The sequence below is a fragment of the Equus caballus genome, chromosome 19 (assembly GCF_041296265.1).
Source record: "Equus caballus isolate H_3958 breed thoroughbred chromosome 19, TB-T2T, whole genome shotgun sequence".
NCBI lineage: Eukaryota > Metazoa > Chordata > Mammalia > Perissodactyla > Equidae > Equus > Equus caballus.
In genome coordinates, this window is record NC_091702.1 from 42,133,249 (window position 1) to 42,155,579 (window position 22,331).

General features: G+C 36.1%; 1 protein-coding gene across 6 annotated transcripts in view; it reads right to left on the reverse strand.

The window, feature by feature from the left end:
• ACAP2 (ArfGAP with coiled-coil, ankyrin repeat and PH domains 2) overlaps positions 1-22,331 on the reverse strand; it is a 143,896-nt gene that overhangs the window by 58,048 nt on the left and 63,517 nt on the right. For all 6 annotated transcript variants that reach the window (XM_070243487.1, XM_023623537.2, XM_070243484.1 and 3 more), the window contains exons 3-4: positions 14,182-14,301; positions 13,327-13,380 (exon numbers count right to left, since the gene is read on the reverse strand). In XM_070243487.1, the coding sequence (XP_070099588.1) occupies positions 13,327-13,380; positions 14,182-14,301 (174 nt within the window). The remainder of the gene's footprint in view (positions 1-13,326; positions 13,381-14,181; positions 14,302-22,331) is intronic.

Consider the following 22,331-nt stretch of genomic DNA (forward strand, 5'->3'; position numbering starts at 1 on the left):
AACATAAAGGACCTAGCACAGCCAAACTAATGTTGAAAACAAAGAACAAAGTTGGAATACCTACACCACCTGATTTTGAGACATTATAAAAGCTACAATAATCAAAGCAGTTGAGGTACTGGAAGAAAGATGGCCAAAAAGATCAATGAAGCAGAATAGAGTCCAGAAATGACCCACACATAAGGTCAATTTTTTTTAACAAAAGGTGCCAATAGGGAAAAAATCTGGGGAGCAAATGGGGCTGAAACAAACAACTGAAGAGCCATATGCAAAAGAAAAGAACCTCAACCCCGTACCCTTACCAGGCAGGCAACATATACAAAAATTAACTCAGAATGGATCAGAATAAAATCTTAGTGAACTCAAGTTAGGCAAAGATTTCTTAATAGAACACAAAAAGAAAATTATAAATTAAAAAATCAATACATTGATTTCATCAAGATTAAATACTATTGCTCTTCAAAAGACACTGCTACAAAAATGACAAAGACAAGCCAAAGTCTGGGAGAAAATATCTGTAAAACATTTATCTGACAAAGACATATCTGGGATATAGAGAGGACTCCTAAAACTAAATGAAAGAAAATAAACAACCCAATTTTTTTTTTAAACAGGCAAAAGACCTGACATTTCACCAAAGAAGATACATGCATGACAAACATGAAAAGATGCCCTGCATCATTAGTTACTAAGAAAATGCAAATTTAAACCATACTAAATTTAGAAAGAATGACCATACCAAGTGATCATGCAGAGCAACTAGGACTCTCACACACTGCTGGTGTACAATGATACAATCAACTTTGGAAAATAATGTCCAAATTTTTGGAGGTTTTCTTTAATTTCTTTAAAGAAACTAGAATTTTTTAGAAATTTATCATATAAAATAATGTTAACATCATTATTGTAAACATTAATAAATAAGTAAAAAAGAAAAGAAACTCTTCTTTCCTTAGTTTCTCTTAGCAATGTTTTGCAGTCTTCACTATACAAGTAGTTTTGTAAAAAGTTACACATAACCCTATCTTACAAACTAGCCATTCTACTCGTAGCTATTTACACAAAAGAAATAAAAGCATACGTCTATACAGACTTTTACATACATTTTTATAAGCAGCTTTATTTGTAACAGCCAAGCCCAGAAACAACTCAAACGTTCATTGTGGTGGCTTTAAAATACATCTACAAATTAGTTGATACTCTTCCCTTCACAAGTGGAGCCTGATCCTTCTTCCCTTGAGAGTGGGCTGGTTGTGGTAACTTGCTTCTAACAAATAGTAATATGGAGGAAGTGACAATGTGTGTCTTATGAGACTAGGTCACGGAAAGTATTGCAGGTTTCTCCTTGTTCTTAGATCACTTGTTTTGGGAGTAACCAGATTCCATGAAGTAAGGACACTTAAGCAGCCCTAGAAAGAGGCTCCTTGGTGAGAAACTAAGGCCTGGAGCCATGAGCCTTATCTTGGAATTGGATCCTCCAGCGCCAGTGAAGCCTTCAAATGACTGCAGCCCCAGCCAACATCTTAATAGCAACCTCATAAAAGACTGAGCCAGAATCACTCAGCCAAGTCTCTAAAAATTCCTGGCCCAGAAACTGTGAGATAATAAATGTTTGTTGTTTTAAGCCACTATGTTTTAGGGTAATCTGTTACACGGCAATCGATAACTAAAACATCCATCAACAGGTGAATGGATAAACAAATCATGATATATCCATACAGAGCAATACTATTAAGCGATAACAAAAAAAAAAGAATGAACTATTGATACACACAACAACATGACTGAATCTTGAAACAATTACAAAGAAATTAGACAAGGCTGGCCCTGTGGCCAGGTGGTTGAGTTCGTGTGCTCTGCTTCTGTGGCCCAGGGTTTCTGCCGGTTCGAATCCTGGGCACGGACATGGCACCGCACGCCAAGCCATGCTGAGGCGGTGTCCCACCTGCCACAACTGGAAGGATCCACAACTAAAAAACTATGTACTGGGGGGCTTTGGGGAGAAAAGGAAAAATAAAATCTTTAAAAAAAAAAAAAGAGGGTTAAAAAAAGCAATTAGACAAAAGAAAAAGGTTTCCATTTACATATAAGTCTAGAAAATGCAAACTAACCAATAACGATAGAAAGCAGATCAGTGATTGACTAAGAACAAGGAAGAGGTAAAGAAATTATAAAGTAGCACAGGAAACTTTTGGAGTGTGATTGTTTTATTCATTAAATTAACTGAAGTGACAGTTTCATGGAGGTATATATATATGTCTACCTTTATCAAATTGTACTTTAATATGCAGTTTATGTCAATTATTCCTCAGTAATGCTATTTAAAAAATATCAATACATCCCAGAGAGAAAAAAATGTTTTTCTGCATAGTACTGTCATTGTTTTAAAACTATGAAAATATTACTATCCACATCCTCCAAAATACAGCATCACCTAAACTAAATTTTATATTTGAATAGAATGAGAAGTATTTCAGGAAAGTGTGATAATCTAGCTAACACATTTTTGACACCTCCATTAGAGCGGAAAGTATGTCGTTAATGCAAAGGCAACCAAGTAAAAGCTCTATCTCCTACTTGCTAACTCAAGCGACACAGCTACCTCACAGCTGACCCTTTTTTTTCTGTGGCGAACTGTTGCACAGAGCTGCCTCAATCAGCCTCATTTCCTAAGTCACTAATCTATACCCCGCTGAGAGAATTCACAGCATTCCTTTTAATGTGCTCAAAGTAAAAAGCAATAAAAGACTTTAAAGAATCAGAGACTAAAATAAAAGTAGCTTTGGCAATGTCCCTGAAGCTAGGTACCAAATGAAGTTTGCAAGACTCTTCCCTAAGATTTTGCCCTTGACCTCATTTCCCCCTTTTCCTTGAGTTCTACTACCTTCACTAGTTGGGGCTTCTGATCTGGATCTTACTCAAAGAGCTCAGCAACCACCCAAAAACTTTATCTAGGTTTTTAGACCAAAAAAATTGTTTTATTCTCAGAACTGAGTACATCTCAGGTCTTCTCTTTCGTTTCCATACTACAAAACCTGGGATGGTATAATAAAACCACACTGACAGATTCTGGGGGAAAAAAACAAGATACCAACACAAAAGCTACAGTTCAGTTCCATTTCTGGAAATTAATAGTAGTATTCCTAGCAACATACGTATGACAAATAATCAACAATACGTCACTTGACCTATCTGCTAATTATAAAAGGATCTTACTAAAGTGCATGGATAATATATGGCTGTTAAAAAGTAATGGCTTACTCTCAGTTATTCCCCATTCATGTCTGGATCCAGTTAAATCAACACTACCTCTGCTGCATTCAGGAAAAGAGGAAAGCTGAGATGCACCACACAGATGGCAGACACTCTAGGAAGTTTGGTAAAATAGGCTACACATTTATAAATAATATTAGTCCTGTTTCCAGTTCTTATCATTTAGGTCCCATTGGCTCGAGGTATAAATTTTGTGGCTTTTTTATAAATCTATTTAAATATTACAAGCTACCAGAGCACTCTGTTCTGATGATTCTACATGATATAATCATTCCTGTCCTTTCCAGAATCTATAGAAAGGCACAGGGCTGTGGCCGTTGGCACTGTGGATTCATTGAATCTTTTGGTTAATCTCATTAGGCCTGCAATAAATAGGTGTATAATAAATCAAGAGGACTCTTCTTTGCTATCATCAGGAACAGGTCCTAATACGTAAATGAATGTTTATTATTTGCTCCTCTTTTTCTACATCCTCAGCTTGTCCTAACCTGTGTCTCTAAACTTCTTTCTCCCTTTCTTCATTCCCGTGAGGCACTGCTTCTTCACTGGCTTGTATGTGAATCAAAATCACCTGCAAAGCTAACAAAAAATACAAAGGTCCAACCTTGCTGAAGAAGGATGGGATCCTTCTGTATGTTCAGTAAGTTTGCTAGACGATTCTGTTACAGGAAGACTGAGAGAAAATGCTCTAACCCAGGGGTTCTCGCATTGGTTGCCCATTAGAATAACCTGGGGAAGTTTTAAATCCCCTGATGCTGAGATAATTAGAAACAGTGGTGAAACTTAGGAATTTTTTAAGTTTCCCAGGTGTGAGCCAGCATGATCCACTTCACCTAGATGCTTGTTAGAAATGAACAATCTCCAGAACCAGCCGCCCCCCCTTACAGAATCAGAATCTGCATTTACCAAGATTTCCAAGTAGCTTGTTTAGAGAAAGCAATGCACTGTTTCTCAAACTGGGCTGCACACTGGAATGACCTCGGGAGCTTGGAAAATGACTGATGCCTGGTTCTTACTCCTGGCGATTCTGATTTTAACCAGTCTGGGTTGCAGCCTTGGTTCATCCACTACCACTCCACTGAGAAGAATGCATCAAGGCAGCTAAACCACTTTCACTAAAGCAGAACGGGGCCTTTCTTCAGTGAGTGTCATGACAGATACAGTCCCTGGAGGGGGGCAAAAATAAAGTAGCCCTTTAGAGCAGAGGTCAGCACATTTTTTTCTGTAAAGAGCTAAATAGCATTTTAGGCTTGTGAGCCATGTGATCTCTGTCACAACTATTCAACTCCGCTGTTGTACTGCGAAAGCAGCCATAGACAATACAGAAACAAATGAGCATAGCTCTGTTCCAATAAAAATTTATATGCAGGGGCCAGCCCAGTGGTGCAGCGGTCAAGTGCGTACATTCCACTTCGGCAGCCCAGGGTTCACCAGTTCGGATCCTGGGTGCGGACATGGCACCGCTTAACAAGCCAGGCTGTGGTGGGCGTCCCACATATAAAGTGGAGGAGGATGGGCACAGATGTTGGCTCAGGGTCAGTCTTCTTCAGGAAAAAAAAAAGAGGAGGATTGGCAGATGTTAGCTCAGGGCTAATCTCTCTCGGAAAAACAAAAACTTACATGCAAAAACAAAAAAGGGCAATGGCTAGATTTGGCCTGCGAGTCATTGTTTGCCAACCCCTGCTGTAGAACAGTGGTTCTCAAACTTTCAAGTACATCAGAATCACCTGGAAGGCATATTCAAACACACATTCCTGACTCCCAGCCTCAGAGTTTCTGACTCAGTAGATTTGGGTGGGCTCTGAGATGGTGGAGTTCTAACAAGTCCCTGGGTGACGCTGATGCTGCTGGTCCAGGGACCACATTCTAGAATCACTGATCTAAAGTAATGGTTCTCAAACTTCAATGCATTTTAGAATCACCAAGCGAGATTTTAAAATTCTAATGCTACACTCCAGATGACATATATCAAAATCCCTGGGGATAGGGACCAATTTACTACTGTTAAGGAACTCAAAGCTTGGATCATGGCATACATTACAACTGTGTTGAAAGATATGGTAGACTGTCTATATAGACGGCCACCAATAATTCCTCTCATCTCTCCACAAGCATGCCACTCTCCCACCAAGAGGTAGAGTTTATTTCCCTTTCCCTTGAATCTGGGGTGGCCCTGAGTCTTGCTTTGACCAAAAGAATGAGGCAGAAGTGTTCCTGTGTGACTGGAAGTCAGACAGTCTTACACCTTCTGATTTCACCCTCTGGAAAGCTAACTATCACATTAAGAAGTTGAGCTACCCTGCTAGAGAGAGGCCACACTATAAAAGTCCTAGAGAATGAGAGAAGCCAAAGGGCCAGAGAAGCCTGGCCAATTCCAGCCATTCTGGCTACCCGACCTGAGGCAAGAGTCATGTTGGATCCTCCAGTCACAACAAGGCACTCAGCCAACATCACCTGGAGCAGTGACAAGCAGGTCCCTCCACACCTGCCCAAATAAATGATGATGGTTGTTTTAAATCACTAAATTTGGGGGTGGCTATTAAACAGAGATAACTGATAAGATGTCAACAGTCATACACAAAATACTGATGTTTTAAGTTTTTATAGTGATTTAAAAAGTTATAAACTATTTAGTACAACCATTCAGAAATTAACAACTGCTGAAACTATATTTTAATACTATTTGTATGACTTGCTCTAAGTGTTTAAATGCAATAACTATCACTTTGGCAAATATATAACTTTTCCCCTGACATTACCATTTGAATCATCCAAAACTATTTTAGTCACAATTTGTTTGCCATCGCTTCTTTGTTTTATAACCATTATCAAATATTTCATCTTTCTTTTGCTCTTATTTTTCATTTTCCTACTAACAAGGTATGTAGGGTTGTTTCCTTAGTATTATCATCATTTGTTTTGAGATATTCCTATTAGAATGTAAGTGATTTTATTTTTTTGGCTGTTCTTCTTAGTGTTTATTTATTACTGGCTTTTGATGTTAATAAGCCAAAGTCTGACTCTTGATGAAATTTCACTGTTTTATTTTTAATTATTAAAAAACATTTGTTTCTGAAGATGAAATTAAATGCAGATAATTAAATCATTTTAAATGGAATTCTAGGTCTTTGCAGATTCAAAAGATTTTAACAATTTGATTTTTTTAATCATACATGAGAGTAATATTTATTGAATTGGCAAAAATGAATTAATATTTCCTATTTTACTAAATGGTGCAGAAAATTATACTGACACATAATCAATTTCTGAACCTTAATACATATACTATTTTCACTTCATATTTAGATAGCTTTGCTTTTTACTAATTGTTGTTTTCCTACCATAATGGCCAACTTTTTCATTAAATAATGCAGGAAAGTCATTACATTCAGAAGACAAACAGAATGGTCCAAAATTCTCCTCTTCGACCTAAATATCCTTTTATATCAAAGAGTTATCAAATAAAGCAATGGCAGAAGCAAATCATACAGGACATCAACACAAAATATCCATTTCATATAGAAAAAGATTTGTACTCTAAATTTCTGCAAACACAAAGTAAGAAACAAAGTTCTTTTATGGAATTAGTTACAATACTATATTAAGAAGATAGTTACAAGGTTACCTAATTAAGAGGTAGAGCCAGAAGGCCCCATACAACTGCAAACTTGCACAATATACCAGCATGCAAGGAAAATGTCAGAACTTTTTAATTTTCAAAGAAGCAAAGAAATAGAAAAGGTGCCATATTTGAATAACAAAATTAACAGATGCATTCGATGGTATGCCAGATAAACACAGCAATAATCACTAACCCAGAAGACAACTGTATCAAAAAATTTTCATTGCTGAGTGATGATTCTACACATTAATAACTATGCTCAAGTTAACAGCAATCGTTAAAATCTCTGTATAGAAATCTTGGAAGAGCAGTGATTGTTTTGCAGAGTACCAAAACAAACTCCTATGGATGAAATATTCAAAACGCTAGAAGAAAACTTTAAACAAAAGACATTACGGAAACATTGTAATTGTGCATACTGATGGTGCAGCCACAATGACAGCAGGATGTAAATTTACATTAAGAATTCATCTGGAAAACTCTAAAGATTTAGTAATATGTTATTTCACAAAGGATCTCTCATATGTAAAAGTCTGCATGTAGATACAAATTCCAAACTAAATGTTATCAAAATGATGCATGAATCTAAAAATATTCAAAACATTTAGTTTCATCCATTTTCAGCTTTTTGTAAAGAAATGACACGAGAATATCACTCTGCTGTCTCATGCAAAAGTGTACTGGCTGTCCCCAAAAAAATTTTGCCTAAATTTATGAGTTAAAAGTAGAATTCAAAAAGTTTAAAAGGAACAAATCTCAACTTGCAGATTTGTTTAATGCTAGTTACTGACTTTAAAAGATGGTGTGAAGTTCAATCTGATGAATTTATTTCAAAGCAATCCTCAATATTTTTGACAACATATACTGACAAACTTTATGGATTCAAAGTGTTGGAAATGAGAGGCTGAGAATGAGTCACTAATGAGTCAGTGCTATAATCTGAATCCACATAGAGAATTATTAAAGTGGGTAGAAGGTGGGAGGAAGTAGGGAGAGCAACTTCTGTGAATACCTGCGGGAAAGCTTTATCATTATTTTACTCAAAATCCATTCAACTTATGCCAGAAAATTTAAGCATCACATATGTCAATGAAACAAAAGGAAGAGCAGTCCCACTTAATGAATGACTGCCCATTTAAAGTACAATTTAAAGAGATGGAATTATTTAAATTCTAATTACATGGGATAAATGAGCTCCCGTCAATCAGGTGGAAAGGGCAATAAACACTCGTCTGCCTTTCACTAACACGCCTACTTACACAGAAGAAGTTCTCATCAATGACAACCACCAAGAATTTAAGAGACTGTCAATTTTTAAATCTTGATGAGGAATTTCTTGAAACCATTTCATGCATAAGATCTATTTTTTTAAAAAGTTATGTTCACAGAAGCTAGCTCAAGTTTCTCACTAAAATATTTTTAAAATATTTGGAATTGTATGTAATATCTTCCCTATACTGTGTTTTATTTTAACATAATTCTATAAAAAGAAGTTATTTATTACATATTAATTAAATTATTTTGACATAATTCCATAAAAAAGAAATTTAAGCATTTTTCACCAACACCCAAATAGGACATGACACCCTCATGTCCCCCTGCAGTTTTCTCCAGTGTCCCACAATAATACGACCATCAGTTTCTCTCTGTGCCATAAGAACAGTGGAAAGTCACTAAACTACTGTATTCTGACTTGCTAAAACCATTTGTTGAGTGAATAAGTAGTTACGGAATAACTGGAAATATGGAAATAATATGGAAAATCAAACAGAAAAAACAAAAAAGGTCACACGTTTTCACAGAATTTATGCAGCAACTCAACTTTAAATTCAGCAAAGATGACAATCAAATAAATAGTCCAAGTTCCTTATACCAACGGCAAATTAGAATCCAAAAGTCATCAGTGAGGTTACAGAAATCCCTAAATCCCAGGAAAACAAGTCAGCATTCAAATCAAGTCTAGTACGTAGCAGAATGTAGCACACATGACCTGCTCTGAAAAGTCATGAGTCGACACCTTATAAAGACATGAGTTAAAGAGCAAGCCTAGGAAATCCTCATTCTATAAGGAATAAGAAACAGTACTATCTATTACAGAAGAAATAAATCACAAAAGAATTCAAATATTTTTTAAATGACTGGATAATCTAATCCTAATCTATGCTTAATCTCACTTGGCTAATAATACAAATCATTCTATTATTTCAAACATTTACTTAAGCCCACAAAGTTATTCATAAATGACATCTCTAGAATATCTAGCCTTTTATCCTGACACAAACTGATACACCAAAACCAAAGTCTTAGGAACTCTGCTATAGAATGTAAAGCAGATTCCATTGCTTATCGCCTTTTAGAAAGCACTTTCTTATCCTATAAAGACTCCTCCTTTATCCTGTAACGCTGTGTAATTAAAATTTCATCGTAGAGAATGCTACTACAATAAAGCATTTTATATAACTAGGCTTTCTCCACATTTTAACAAAGGTCATACTTAAATCTTATAATAAATAATGCTTTATGATCTTAGAATTTTTATAATTAAAAGTCATCTAGTAAACCCCCTTCATTTTACAGAGGAGGAATGTAAAGCTTAGAAAAATTAAATGACATCCCCAGGATGAAAATTATGCAAGTACTGGAGATATAACTGTAAACAAGATATGTCATCCTTATCCACATTCTAGTTAAAGTGAAGTATATCGTGTTACGATGGGGGAAGAACCTTTGCCACAAATATAAGAATTCTGATTCAAGTACACCAGTCACTCCTACTGGGAAAAATTAAGAAAAAAGTATTCGTTAGTGAGCAGCAAAAAGGCCAGGTAAAGCAGACAGCATAGCAACCATAAAAGGAAAGAAGATTAAAAGAAAGTAAACTAAGGTCTCACAATTTCATACTTATATCTATTAGTAGGAAAATTTCTGAGATGCAGTAAAAAGGAATATGGGAATAAAATCAGAAAGGCACTGGACATCTGGGTGTCATATCAGACAGAATTCTCTCTCTATACATATACATAAGCAGATACGTAAACACACACAAGCTCGCCAACCACAGCCTTCAGACCTCTAGGCAGACAAATAATGATCTCCTCTTAGTTTGCAAATTATCTTTTTAAAGCAACAAATTCTACAGTCAAAACAGAGATCCTGCAGTTTTTTAAGTGCAAGGAAAAATAAAAGAAAAATTAAATACTTCAAAAAAATGTTTAATACTTTAAATTGTCTATTTGCTGTGCTTTGTCACTGATTTAACAAATTTTTATTCATTTACTGACTATAAAAAAACATTTAAGAGTTTTCCTAAGCTCATAACCTTAGTCTCTTAACCCTGCTTTGAGTAACTCTTTTCTACCAGGAACTCTTCCAGTAGCAGTAGGAGAAGCAGTTGTGGTCGGAGGAGAGATAAATATAACAAAGTGCCCGCAGTCATGAAACTCAGAACAGACAATAAAATAAGTATATATATGGAAGATCTAGACCATGTGCATACACATGATCTGTGTATGTGTGAGTGTGTGTGTAAAAGGCAGTGTAAAATGATGAAAAGTGACTGTAGGGTGGTCAAGGAAGGCTTCTCTGAGAGAGAGTGACCTAAATGAAGTGAGAGAGACTTGTAGAAAGAGAAGGAATATGGTAAGGAAATTAGTCACACATCGATGTGAAGGAAGAGCATGCCACACGAAACAGATTGCAAGTGCAAAGGCCCTAAGATGAGAATTACTTCAGCATGTTCAAAGAATAACAAAGAATCCAAGTGGCTACAGCCAGGTAGAGAGTAAAGATGAGATCAGGCAGTTATCAGCAGAAGCCTGATCATATTGCGTGTGGTAGGCCATAGTAAGTTTATCCTGAGAGTGATGGGAGCTACAGCAGGAGAGCGCTGTGAATTCATTTATTTTATTTTATTATTACTATTATTTTGCTGAGGAAGATTCACCCTGAGCTAATATCCATGCCAATCTTCCTCTATTTTTTAGTATGTGGGCCACCAGCACAGCATGGCCACTAACAGAACCGTGTAGATCTTCATCCAGGCTGTCAAAGTGGAATGCACTGAATGTAACCACTAGACCACCAGAGCTGGCCCAATACATTTTTAAAAGTTCATTATGATTGCTGTAAACAGAACTCATTGTAGAAGGGCAGGAAAAGAAGCAAGTTGGGAGGCTGTTGTACAATCCTAAACAAGAGGTGGTAGTAGTTTAGACTTGGAGGTGGCAGAGAAACTTTTGATAGGTGGATTTGGGGTATATCTTGCTAATGTGTTAGATATGGAATGCATCGAAAGAGAAAAGTCATAGGAAAGTTTTATGGAGTGTTTTTCCTGCTTTTTCTCCCCAAATCCCCCCAGTATATAGTTGTATATTTTTTTAGTTGTCAGTCCTTCTAGTTGTGCTATGTGAGATGCCGCCTCAGCATGGCCTGATGAGCGGTGCCACGTCCACACCCAGGATCCGAACCAGTGAAACCCTGGGCCACTGAAGCTAGGGTGTATGAACTTAACCACTTGGCCATGGGGCCAGCCGCCTCATAGGAAAGTTTTAAGGATAAAAAGTCACACAATAATTTGCCACCAAAAAAATATTTTCAAAATTATAGCCTTTATAGTTGATGTGCTGGTTGTTTGTGGGCTGTCACTACTACATCACCTTTGCATAGTCTCCTCTAGACTACCAGGGGCTAGACATCTGCAAAGCATTTTTCCAGGACCCCCTTGCAAGCTAAGAGGTTAGATTCTGCCAATGGTAGCTGATGTTAGGTTAAGAGGAAGGAGATAAAAAGCAGCCATTTTTTTTTCTGTTTCTGTTCTGACACAGCCATCAGTGAGCAACTATGAGCTACTCCAACTTTCAGCAGCAGTCGTGACCAATCCAGGCAGTGTCAATGGGACTGCAGGCTCCTTGGCTCTTGCAGCAGCAACAAGAGGGCGGGCTCCTGGCTTCCTGGATGGGTAACAACAGCAGTATTCTCAACAGTGCAGTACTTACAGGCTCTGGTAACATGACTTTCACTTCTGTTCTCCAGCCCTAGGGGCAATAGCTGCTTCCCAATAGCTTTATTGGCAATATCTAACCTCTACGTGGCATCACCCCAGCTTTTTTTACTCCTCCAACTCTTCTAATACTTTTGTAACCGATTCACTGTATTAAAACCTTTCTATCAGAAATACTCTAAGTGGTTTCTATTTCCCTGAATAGATGCCAATTAATACAGTAAAGAAAGAAATATCACTCCCCAGAGTCTACTTTCACATATTTTGTTCCTCACAACACCCTTACATACAGGCATGGCAAATTCTATTACCTTTTTATAGAACAGTAAACTGAAAAGTGAAAGTGATTAAGTGACCAAAATTATTTGGCTAATAACAGTGGAGCCTAAACTCAATCTAAGTTGTCTCTATCTAAATCCTGTGTTCTTTTTACAATGTTAAAGTCAAAAAACATTGATCGCTTCCAATTTTAGAAAATGAAAAAAACACATTATTGAATCAGTTCAGGAAACTAGGCGCACATTAACAGCACTAGCACTAAAATGACCAATCTCTATCCTCTTGAAGCAAACTATACTTACAAACCTTGCTTCAAACAAATCTGATTTTTGAAAGCAGGAACTGAAGCAGATACTTGTACATGCTAATTTTGGTACAACTAAAATTTTTACTACAATTAAAATAAATATTATCAGATAACTTCATCCTTAATATGTTGACAGAAAAAAATTAAGAAAGTCAAATTGACAAAGAACCAAAAATTAGCAGATTTGATAAAGAATATAAACGTTGATATTTTTGTTACAGACAGCTACTAATAAATTTTGAAGCACTGAATGATTATATGACAGCAATATACGTTAAGCTTCTTTAAAAATTATAAGAAGTATATAGTTTATAAGTCACCATATCTTCAGTAAACTTTTACAAAATTTATAAAGGAATTTCCTGACATTCCAGAAGTAATATATATCCCTCGTTCTTGAAGGATAAATGCCCTCAAATCTTAAACACACATATAAATAGCTCAAAGACTACAACAGTCTTTAATATTGGTAATTGATTAGACAAGATACATTTGTAAGTATCTTAAAAGAAATAGCTAAATGTAGAATTATGACTTTTACTTCTTTATTCTTGAAATAATTGCTTAAAAACTTACAAAGGCACTACTTAAAGGGAAAAATAGCTTTTATGGGTGTATACTTAAGTTCACTATTTTAGAATGGGAAATAAAATGTATATACTCTGTCTCTCTCTTTCTCTCTCTCTCTCACACACACACACACATTTTAGGTTGACTCGACTAAAAAGTTGTTGGTAAATCAAAGTCACTGAATTCCAACTTTAGTAATTTTATAATACACTGCCACTTAAGAAAAGTACTAAAATATTAACATGGTCATAATAACACCTACTTACTGACACTTACTGTGTGAAAATTTATCATTTCTTGAAGACTGTCAGAAAACTTGGTCAAACTGGTCTATAAGAAAGAAACCAAAAGAAAACCAAGTCATTTAAAAAGCCTCAAAAATAGGACATAAAAATGTTACTACAGCATTTCTAATAGCAAGATCAAGTTCCATTGTAAAATACATTTATTTCCAAGGACAATCTCACTACCTCATGGGCATGCTCTGTAGAAAGGTCAAGTCTATGTAGTAACATAAAACACTAGAATAGTAAAAAAAAAAAAAAAAAAAAAAAATTAGTACTGCCATATCAATGGTACTCTGCTAACAAATAGGAATGGCATACATGAGCATAAAGGTAAAATTGAGTGTATCAAGTCTGTGACTATCTAAGCATCTATGCATCAAATAATCATCAAACTACACCCATTTCTTCACCAGTTATTATTCCTCATGAAAGAAATATCAAAATACCACATAGTACAGCAAGGGGTCTAAGTTAAGCCAGCATAGCTAGCTGACCAGAACTTTCCTATGCAGCCCCCTTTACGTACAGTTAGATACTATTCTTAGGTTAATGCTCTCTGCTTGCCCCAGAAGCAGCTGCCAGTAAATGCATGCTGCTCTCTCTGCTCACACCCTCTTGCCCATGCTTCAGCTCACCTAGCAGCACGTAAACTTACACTGACAATGCAAATCAACATCAACTTCTAACTATCCAAGAAAACAAAATTTTACAAGACAACACTTATGGTGATAGCTTTTCTACTTCTAATTTTAATAACGACTGTAACTATCAATAAGGTAAATGATGCATAATTCTTTAATGTCTTGTTGCATTTATCATTTTAATTAATTTTAATAATACTAACCTCAACTACAGCATCATTACTAGAATACTGTGCCAGGTCTCGAATCCCATTCATGAATTGTTTATTTGCAACACAAAAGGCTTTTCCGGTATCAATCATCGCAATACAAAGCTTCACAAGCTGAAAAAGACCAACATTACATCAGTTTGAAAACAATTTTACAAATTACTTAGTTGAACAAATGTTAGCAGTAACCACATGAGTTAGCCTAGGTAAGATAAATTATGGTTCATCAATAAACCCAAAATAGACTAATTGAAAATTGTTCTTTTTTCCTTTGGTTTATAAAGTAAACTCATAGGAAAGTTGTACCAAAAAAGCTGATCTTTCAGGTGAGCTGATAACAACAATAAAAAATCATTTTATCAAGTCAAATTCAATCCCATTAATTAACTCCGTAAAAATGTATTAAGCACCTCTTCAAAGAAAAGGAAACATCAGGCAGAGCAAGTAGTATGATAAAGAAAATTTAAATTTAAAACAACTGTGGTATGTTAGAGGAAAGGGGCATAAACTGATATGATGGGTTAATAATGCTGGTCATTTCAATATCAGTCTATCAAAGCAGATGTCTAAATCGATTAATCAACCATATTTCTCCATTGCCTACTGTTCTAAGCATTATGTTAAGTCTCAAAACCAAGCTTTTTCTTTTCTTCTTTCTTTCTTTCATCTTTCTCTCTTTCATTCCTTTCCTCTCTTTTTTTCCCTTCCTTCTTTCCTTCATTTAGACACAAAACATTTCTTTGAACAAACAAAATCTTGGATGAATAACAAACATAAAAAAGATAAAAGTGGAGTGCTATAGATGAAGGGGAGAAGGGTACTGAGGGGTGGGATGGGCAGGCAGGGGAACCAAGAAAAGGATAAAGAGCCCAGAAAAACTTCAGAAAACACCTAAAGGATCTTAGGAGTATAATTTAAAACTGCGGCCCTAGAGCCTAGAGGAACAGGAATTGAAAATATAATCTATGCTCTCAGGAGCTCTAACTTAACCAGTAGACAAGCAGATAAATTCTACACAGTACAAACACAACTGCTATGCATGACAAAACCATGCATGAGCGAACAAAGGAAGAACATCTAACCAGGACTACAGAGATCAGGGAAGGATTCCCAGAAAAGGCAACACTTGACAAAAGCCCTAGAGAACAACAGGAATTAGCCAATCAGACAAGGGTAATGAGAAGACACTACTCAAGGAACAGCATGTGCTAAGGCCCAGAAGCTTAAGAGAACAGGGCAAACTAGAGGCAGTAAGCAACTTCGTGAAGTGTGGAAATGTAGACAAGGCCCAGATTAGGAAAATTCTTGTGTGCAATACTAAGGCATTCAATTGTACATGAAAAGTAATGGGAAATAATTACGGACATTAACTGGGGGAGTTAACCAGAGTTCCAATTCAGAATGATGACCTAAAAGGAGAAAATATAAAGATAAGGAAATAGAAGAATAAAGACAAGGTTAGACCAAAAACCTAAGAACCTGAATTCAGGCAGCAAGCAGGGGGAGAAGAGGAGAGACAAATTCAAGAACTACAGGCAAGTACACGTGTACAGTTATGCAGACTGCATCATACCAAGGGGAAAAGTAGAGGGTGAAATCCAGCCTGAGCTCTGAGTGCCAAAGGCTATATGGGCTACAAGACAGTGATTCACACAAAGACACTATTCTGGCCAGCAGAGATTCTTGTTTTTGTGTTGGGCGTATGAGATAAGCCAAATGGAAAGTCTATCAAACACAAGTGAAAACAGATGTTTGAAGCTTAAGAAAAGAGGAGTGTGCTGTGAATACAGATACAGGAGTCATCAGCAAATATACAGCAAGAGTGCCACAGTGCCAAATCCTAGACAGAAAGCAGAGGGCAAAGCATGTAGACTAGACAGAAAGGAGACAAAAGAGGAAGAGGGAAAGATAGGAGGAAAAGCAAGAGAATAATTTTTCACCAAAGCCAAGAAAGAAGAAAGCATCAAAAGATGGATGATAAAAAAGCTGAAAATCCATAAAGGTCAAGTTTCAAAATGAATTAAAAAATATCCATTGAGTTTGGTGACAAAAATACACGATCACCCCTGTCAAGAATAGTTTTAAGAGAAACTGACTGGGGGATTGTAGCCAGATTACAGTGAGTTATGAACTGTAGATGAAGAAGACATAATGATAGCTCAATGTTTTCCAATATATATTCTACAGAATATCCTGCAGGAACATTCTGTATGAAAATAAAGATTCAGGATCCAACAAGTCTGGGAAACTCAGTTTAAAAGTTAAGCCAGATTTCTTTACTGCTAAACTTTTGAGAACTTTTGATATATTACTGTATACTGTGAATCCTATAGAGGAGTTATAACATGCAGCATTTCTCAAAAATATTTCACATGAAATTCTCTTTAGAGGAAGCATTCTCATAAGACCAATGTTAAAGATCCACTAGGAGAAATGCTGGCAGAGGTAAGTCTTTTAAATAGTTTGCCAGTTACCAAAAAAACAATAGTAATAACAATAAGATGTTTACAAAAACAGAGAAACTAATTCTAAAATTCATAGGTAGTAATCAACATGCAAAAACAAAAAGAAATTTGAAAAATAACAACAAGGTAAGGACATTAGCCCTCTATGATATAAAAGTATACAAATAAGTAATGAAAAGTCTCATAAAGGATGTTAACAAACAAACTGGTCAATCAAGAAACAGATAAAAATATGCAGTACTTGACTCAAGTAACATTCAGTGGGGCAGAAGAGGGGGAGATGGTATGGGATGATATTATCCAATAAGTGACATAGGGACACTGGATAGCCATCTAAAGGGAAAAAAGAAAGAAGGAAACTAAGCAGGATTCCAAACCCTCAAATTAATTTTAGAAGGAATGGAGTAAAGATTTAAACATAAAAAATTAAATCAGTGCCCACTCTGACCACTCTTATTCAACATAGTACTAGAGGTTTTGGCCAGAGCAATTAGGCAAGAAAAAGAAATAAAAGGAATCCAATTAGGGAGTGAAGAAGTAAAACTCACGCTGTTTGTAGATGACATGATTTTATATATAGAAAACCCTAAAGAATCCATTGGAACACTATTAGAAACAATCAACAATTACAGCAAAGTTGTAGGGTACAAAGTCAACTTACAAAAATCAACAGCATTTCTATAACAACGAACTAACAGAACAAGAACTCAACAATATAAGCCCACTTACAATCGCAACAAAAAGAATAAAATATCTAGGAATAAATTTAACCAAGGAGATGAAAGACCTATACAAAGAAAACTAGAAGACATTACTGAAAGAAATTGATAGTGACACAAAGAAATGGAAAGATATTCCATGCACATGGATTGGAAGAATAAACATAGTTAAAATATCCATACTACCTAAAGCAATCTACAGAGTCAACGTAATCCCAATCAGGATCCCAATGACATTCTTCACAGAAATACAACAAAGAATCTTAAAATTCATATGGGGCAAAAGACTCCAAGTAGCAATCCTGAGAAATAAGAATAAAGCCGGTGGAATCGCAATCCCTGACTTCAACATATACTACAAAGCTATAGTAATCCAAACAGCATGGTACTGGTACAAGAACAGACACACAGATAAATGGAACAGAACTGAAAGCCCAGAAATAAACCCACAGATCTATGGACAGCTAATCTTCAACAAAGGAGCCAAGAACATACAATGGAGAAAGGAAAGCCTCTTCAATAAATGGTGCTGGGAAACCTGGACAGCCATGTGCAAAAGAATGAAAGTAGGCCACTATCTTTCCCCATGCACAAAAATAGACTCAAAGCAGACCAAAGACTTGAAGGTAAGAGCTGAAAACATAAAACTTCTGGAAGAAAATATAGGCAGTACACTCTTTGACATCAGACTTTTCAAATACCATGTCTACTCAGACAAGGGAAACAAAAAGAAAAAATAAACAAATGTGACTTCGTCAGACTAGAGAGCTTCTGGAAGGCAAAGGAAACCAAGATCAAAATGAAAAAATAACACACAAACAGGGAGGAAATATTTGCAAATCATATATCCAATAAGGGGTTAATCTCCATAATATATAAAGAACTGACACGAACTACAAAAAAATGGGCAGAAGATATGAACACATATTTTTCCAAAGAAGATACACAGATGGTCAATAGGCACATGAAAAGAGGCTCAACATGACTAATCACCCTCATCCACCGATGGTGAGAATGGAAACTGGTGCAGCCACTTTGGAAGACAGTATGGAGATTTATCAAAAAATTAAAAATAGAAATACCATATGACCCAGCCATCCCACTACTGGGTATTTACCCAAAGAACTTGAAATCAACGAATCAAAGAGACTAATGCACCCCTATGTCCACTGCAGCATTATTCACAGTAGCCAAGACAAGGAAGCAACCCAAGTGCCCATCAAGTGATGACTGGATAAAGAAGACATGGTGTATATATACATAATGGAATACTACTCAGCAATAAAAAAGGATGAAATCATCCCATTCGCAACCACATGGATGAACCTTGAAGGCATCATGTTAAGCAAAAGAAGTCAGATGGAGAAAGACAAACACTATATGATTTCACTCATACGTGCAATATAAACAAATTTATAGACAAAGAGAACAAATTAGTGGCTACCAGGGGAAGGGGGGTGGAGGGTGGGCACAAGGGTGAAGGGGCATACTTATGTGGTGTGTGACAAATAATAATGTACAAAAACTTCACTACATTGTAAGTTATTATGACCACACACAAAAAAAAGTTAAATGATGAAAACTAAGAGAAAACAGGAGTTAATATGTTTTATAACCTCAAAGCAGAAAAAGTCTCTCCAAGAAGGATGCAAAACTCAAAAGTCATAGAAAAAACTGATCAATTCAACTACATACAAACAAAACATTTCTACAAGGAATAAATAAATAAACTTAGTCAAAAGGCAAACAACAACATGCAAAAACAATATCAGCCACAAATCACAAGGGACTAATTTCTCTACTAAAGAAGGATATACAAATCATTTCTGGAAAACCAACCAGCCACTGTGGTTCCCAAGGAACCGCCCAGGCTCGGATGGCGTGATGAACCCACCCACCAGGCACAGACTCTGGCACAACCATGAAAAGAGGCAGCAGCAGATCTTCATGCCCAGGTGAGCACTCTCCTGGTTAGCACAACCACCCATAAATACCCCACAACTTTCAGGAGATGCAGTGGGATCAGAAACATAGCTCCTGCTTCTCCCAAGTAGAAGCAGATAAAATCTGTGACCTGATACTACCACAAATGGTCTGGCAAAAAATTAGTTCATCAAGCAACCCTGAAGTCACAGAAATTTACAATCTAAATGACAGAGAATTGAAAATAGCTCTCATATTGAAAATCAATGAGTTACAAAAAAACTCAAAAGATAGTTCAATGAGCTCAGGAATAAAATTAATGAGAAGAGGGAATGCTTCACCAAAGAGATTGAAACTATAAAAAAAAAAAAAACAAGCATAAATTCTGGATGTGAAAAACAAAGAAATAAAAAATAATCTAGAATCCTTTAAAAAATAGAACTGATGTTATGGAAGAAATAATTAGTGATTTAGAGGACAGAAACACACAAATGCCTCAAGTGTAGGAGAGATCTAAGATTTCTAAAAAATGAAGGAATTCTTCGAGAAATATCTCACTCAACTAGGAAAAGCAAAATAAGCATTATAGGTATTCCAGAGGAAGAAAAAGGGGAGAAAGAAGCAGAGAGCTTGATAAAGAAATAATAGCTGAGAATTTCCTAAACCTGGGGAAGAACCAAGCTTAGAAATACACGAAGCCAATAGAATGCCTTATTACATCAATGCTAAGAGACCTTCTCCAAGGCATATAATAGTAAAACTGGCAAAAGTCAATGACAAAGAAAAAATATTAAGAGCAGCAAGATGGAAGAAAATAACCTACAAAGGAACCCCTATCAAGCTTTTAGTGGATTTCTCAGCAGAAACCTTACAGGCTAGGATACAATGGAATGATATATTAAAAATACTGAAAGACAAAAACTTTCACTCAAGGATACTCTATCCAATGAAACTATCCTTTAGATATGATGGAAATACAAGCTTTCACAGATAAACAAAAGTTGAAGGAGTTCATCGCTACTAGACCTCCCCTACAAGAACTGATCAAGGATGCCCTCATACCTGACACAAAAAGGCAAAGGTCTACAAAGCTTTGAGCAAGGAGATAAATAGACAGACAAAATCAGAAAACTCCAGTTCTCTTTCAGAACAGGGAAGCAAATAAGTAAATATAACTCAAAAGATAAAGGGAAGGAGAGCATCAAAACTAACTATACAGACTTCAACTTAGCCAGAAACTCATAACACAAAAAAGAATAATCTGTAACAACAATAACTCAAAAGGGGAAGAGGAAAAGGATGGAACCTGCTTCACCTAATGGAGATAAGAAGCCTTCAGAAAACAGACTATCTCATCTATGAGATCTTTTATACAAACCTCAAGGTAATCACTAAACCAAAGCTTAGAGCAGAGGTACAATTCAAAAAGCAAGAGAAAATTAAGAAAACGTTCACAGAAAACCTCCAAAACAAAATGGCAGTCAGAAATACAAAGGAAAAGAAACAATGGAAACATAGAACAACCACAAAATGAGAGTCAGTATTAAGCCCTCACATATTAACAATCACTATAAATATAAACGGATTGAATTCTCCAATCAAAAAATAGAGAGCTGGGGCCAGCCCTGGTGGCCTAGTCGTTAATTTTGGCACACTCCACTTCAGTGGCCTGGGTTAGGATCCCAGGCACAGAACTACACTACCTCTCTGTTAGCAGCCATGCTGTGGCAGCAGCCCACATGAAAAAGAAAACAAGAGGAAGACTGGCAATGAATGTTGGCTCAGGGTGAATCTTCCTCAGCACAAAAAACAAAACAAAAAACAGATACAGAGTAGTGGAAAGATTAAAAAAGAAGACCAAACAATATGCTCCCTCCAGGAAAAACATCTCAGCTCTAAACACAAACAAAAGCTCAGAGTGAAAGGATGGAAGATGATACTACAAGCAATGGCAAACAAAAGAAAGCAAGTCTTGCTATACTTATATTAGACAACACAGACTTCAAGATAAAATAGACAATGAGTGACAAAGAAGGGCAGTATATAATGAGAAAAGGGACTTTCCACCAAGAGGATGTAACACTTATGAATATATATGTACCTAACACCAGAGTACCAAAGTATACAAAACAACCATTAACAGACCTAAAGGGAGAAATTGACAACAACACAATGGTAGGGGACCTCAACACCCCACTTATATCAATGGACAGATCATGCAGACAGAAAATCAACAAGGAAATAGTAGACTGAAATGAAACACTTGATCAAATGGACTTAATAGACATAGAGAGAGCATTCCATCCAAAAACAGCAGAATACACATTCTCCTAAGTGCACACGGAACATTGTCAAAGATAGACCATGTGATGGCAAACAGAGCAACCCTCAATAAATTTAAGAAGATTGAAATTATATCAAGCATCTTTCCAACCACATCTCTATGAAAACAGAAATTAACTACAAGAAAAAAGCTGAGAAAGTCACAAATATGTGGAGACTAAACAACATGCTACTGAACAACCACTAGATCAATGAAGAAATCAAAGAAGCAAAAAATACCTGGATACAAATGAAAATGAAAACACAACATACCAATGCATGGGATGCAGCAAAAGCAGTTGAAAGAGGGAAATTCATAGCACTACAGGCCCACCTCACCACACAACAAAAATTTCAAATAAGTAACCTTAAACCGCTCCTAACAAAATGAGAAAAAGAACAAAGCCCAAAGTCAGCATAAGGAGAGAATTAATAAAAATTACAGTCAAAATAAATGAAATAGAGACTGAAAAAAAAAAAAAAAACAGTAGAAAGGAATACTGAACCTAAGAGCTGGTTCTCTGAGAAAATAAACAAAATTGGCAAACCCTTAGCCAGACCCACCAAGAAAAGAGAGAAGGCTCAAATAAATAAAATTAGAAATGACAGAGGAGAAATTACAACAGATACTACAGAAATACAAAGGATTAGAAAACAATACTGTGAAAAACTATATGAGCATAAATTGGATAACCTTGAAGAAATGGATAAATTC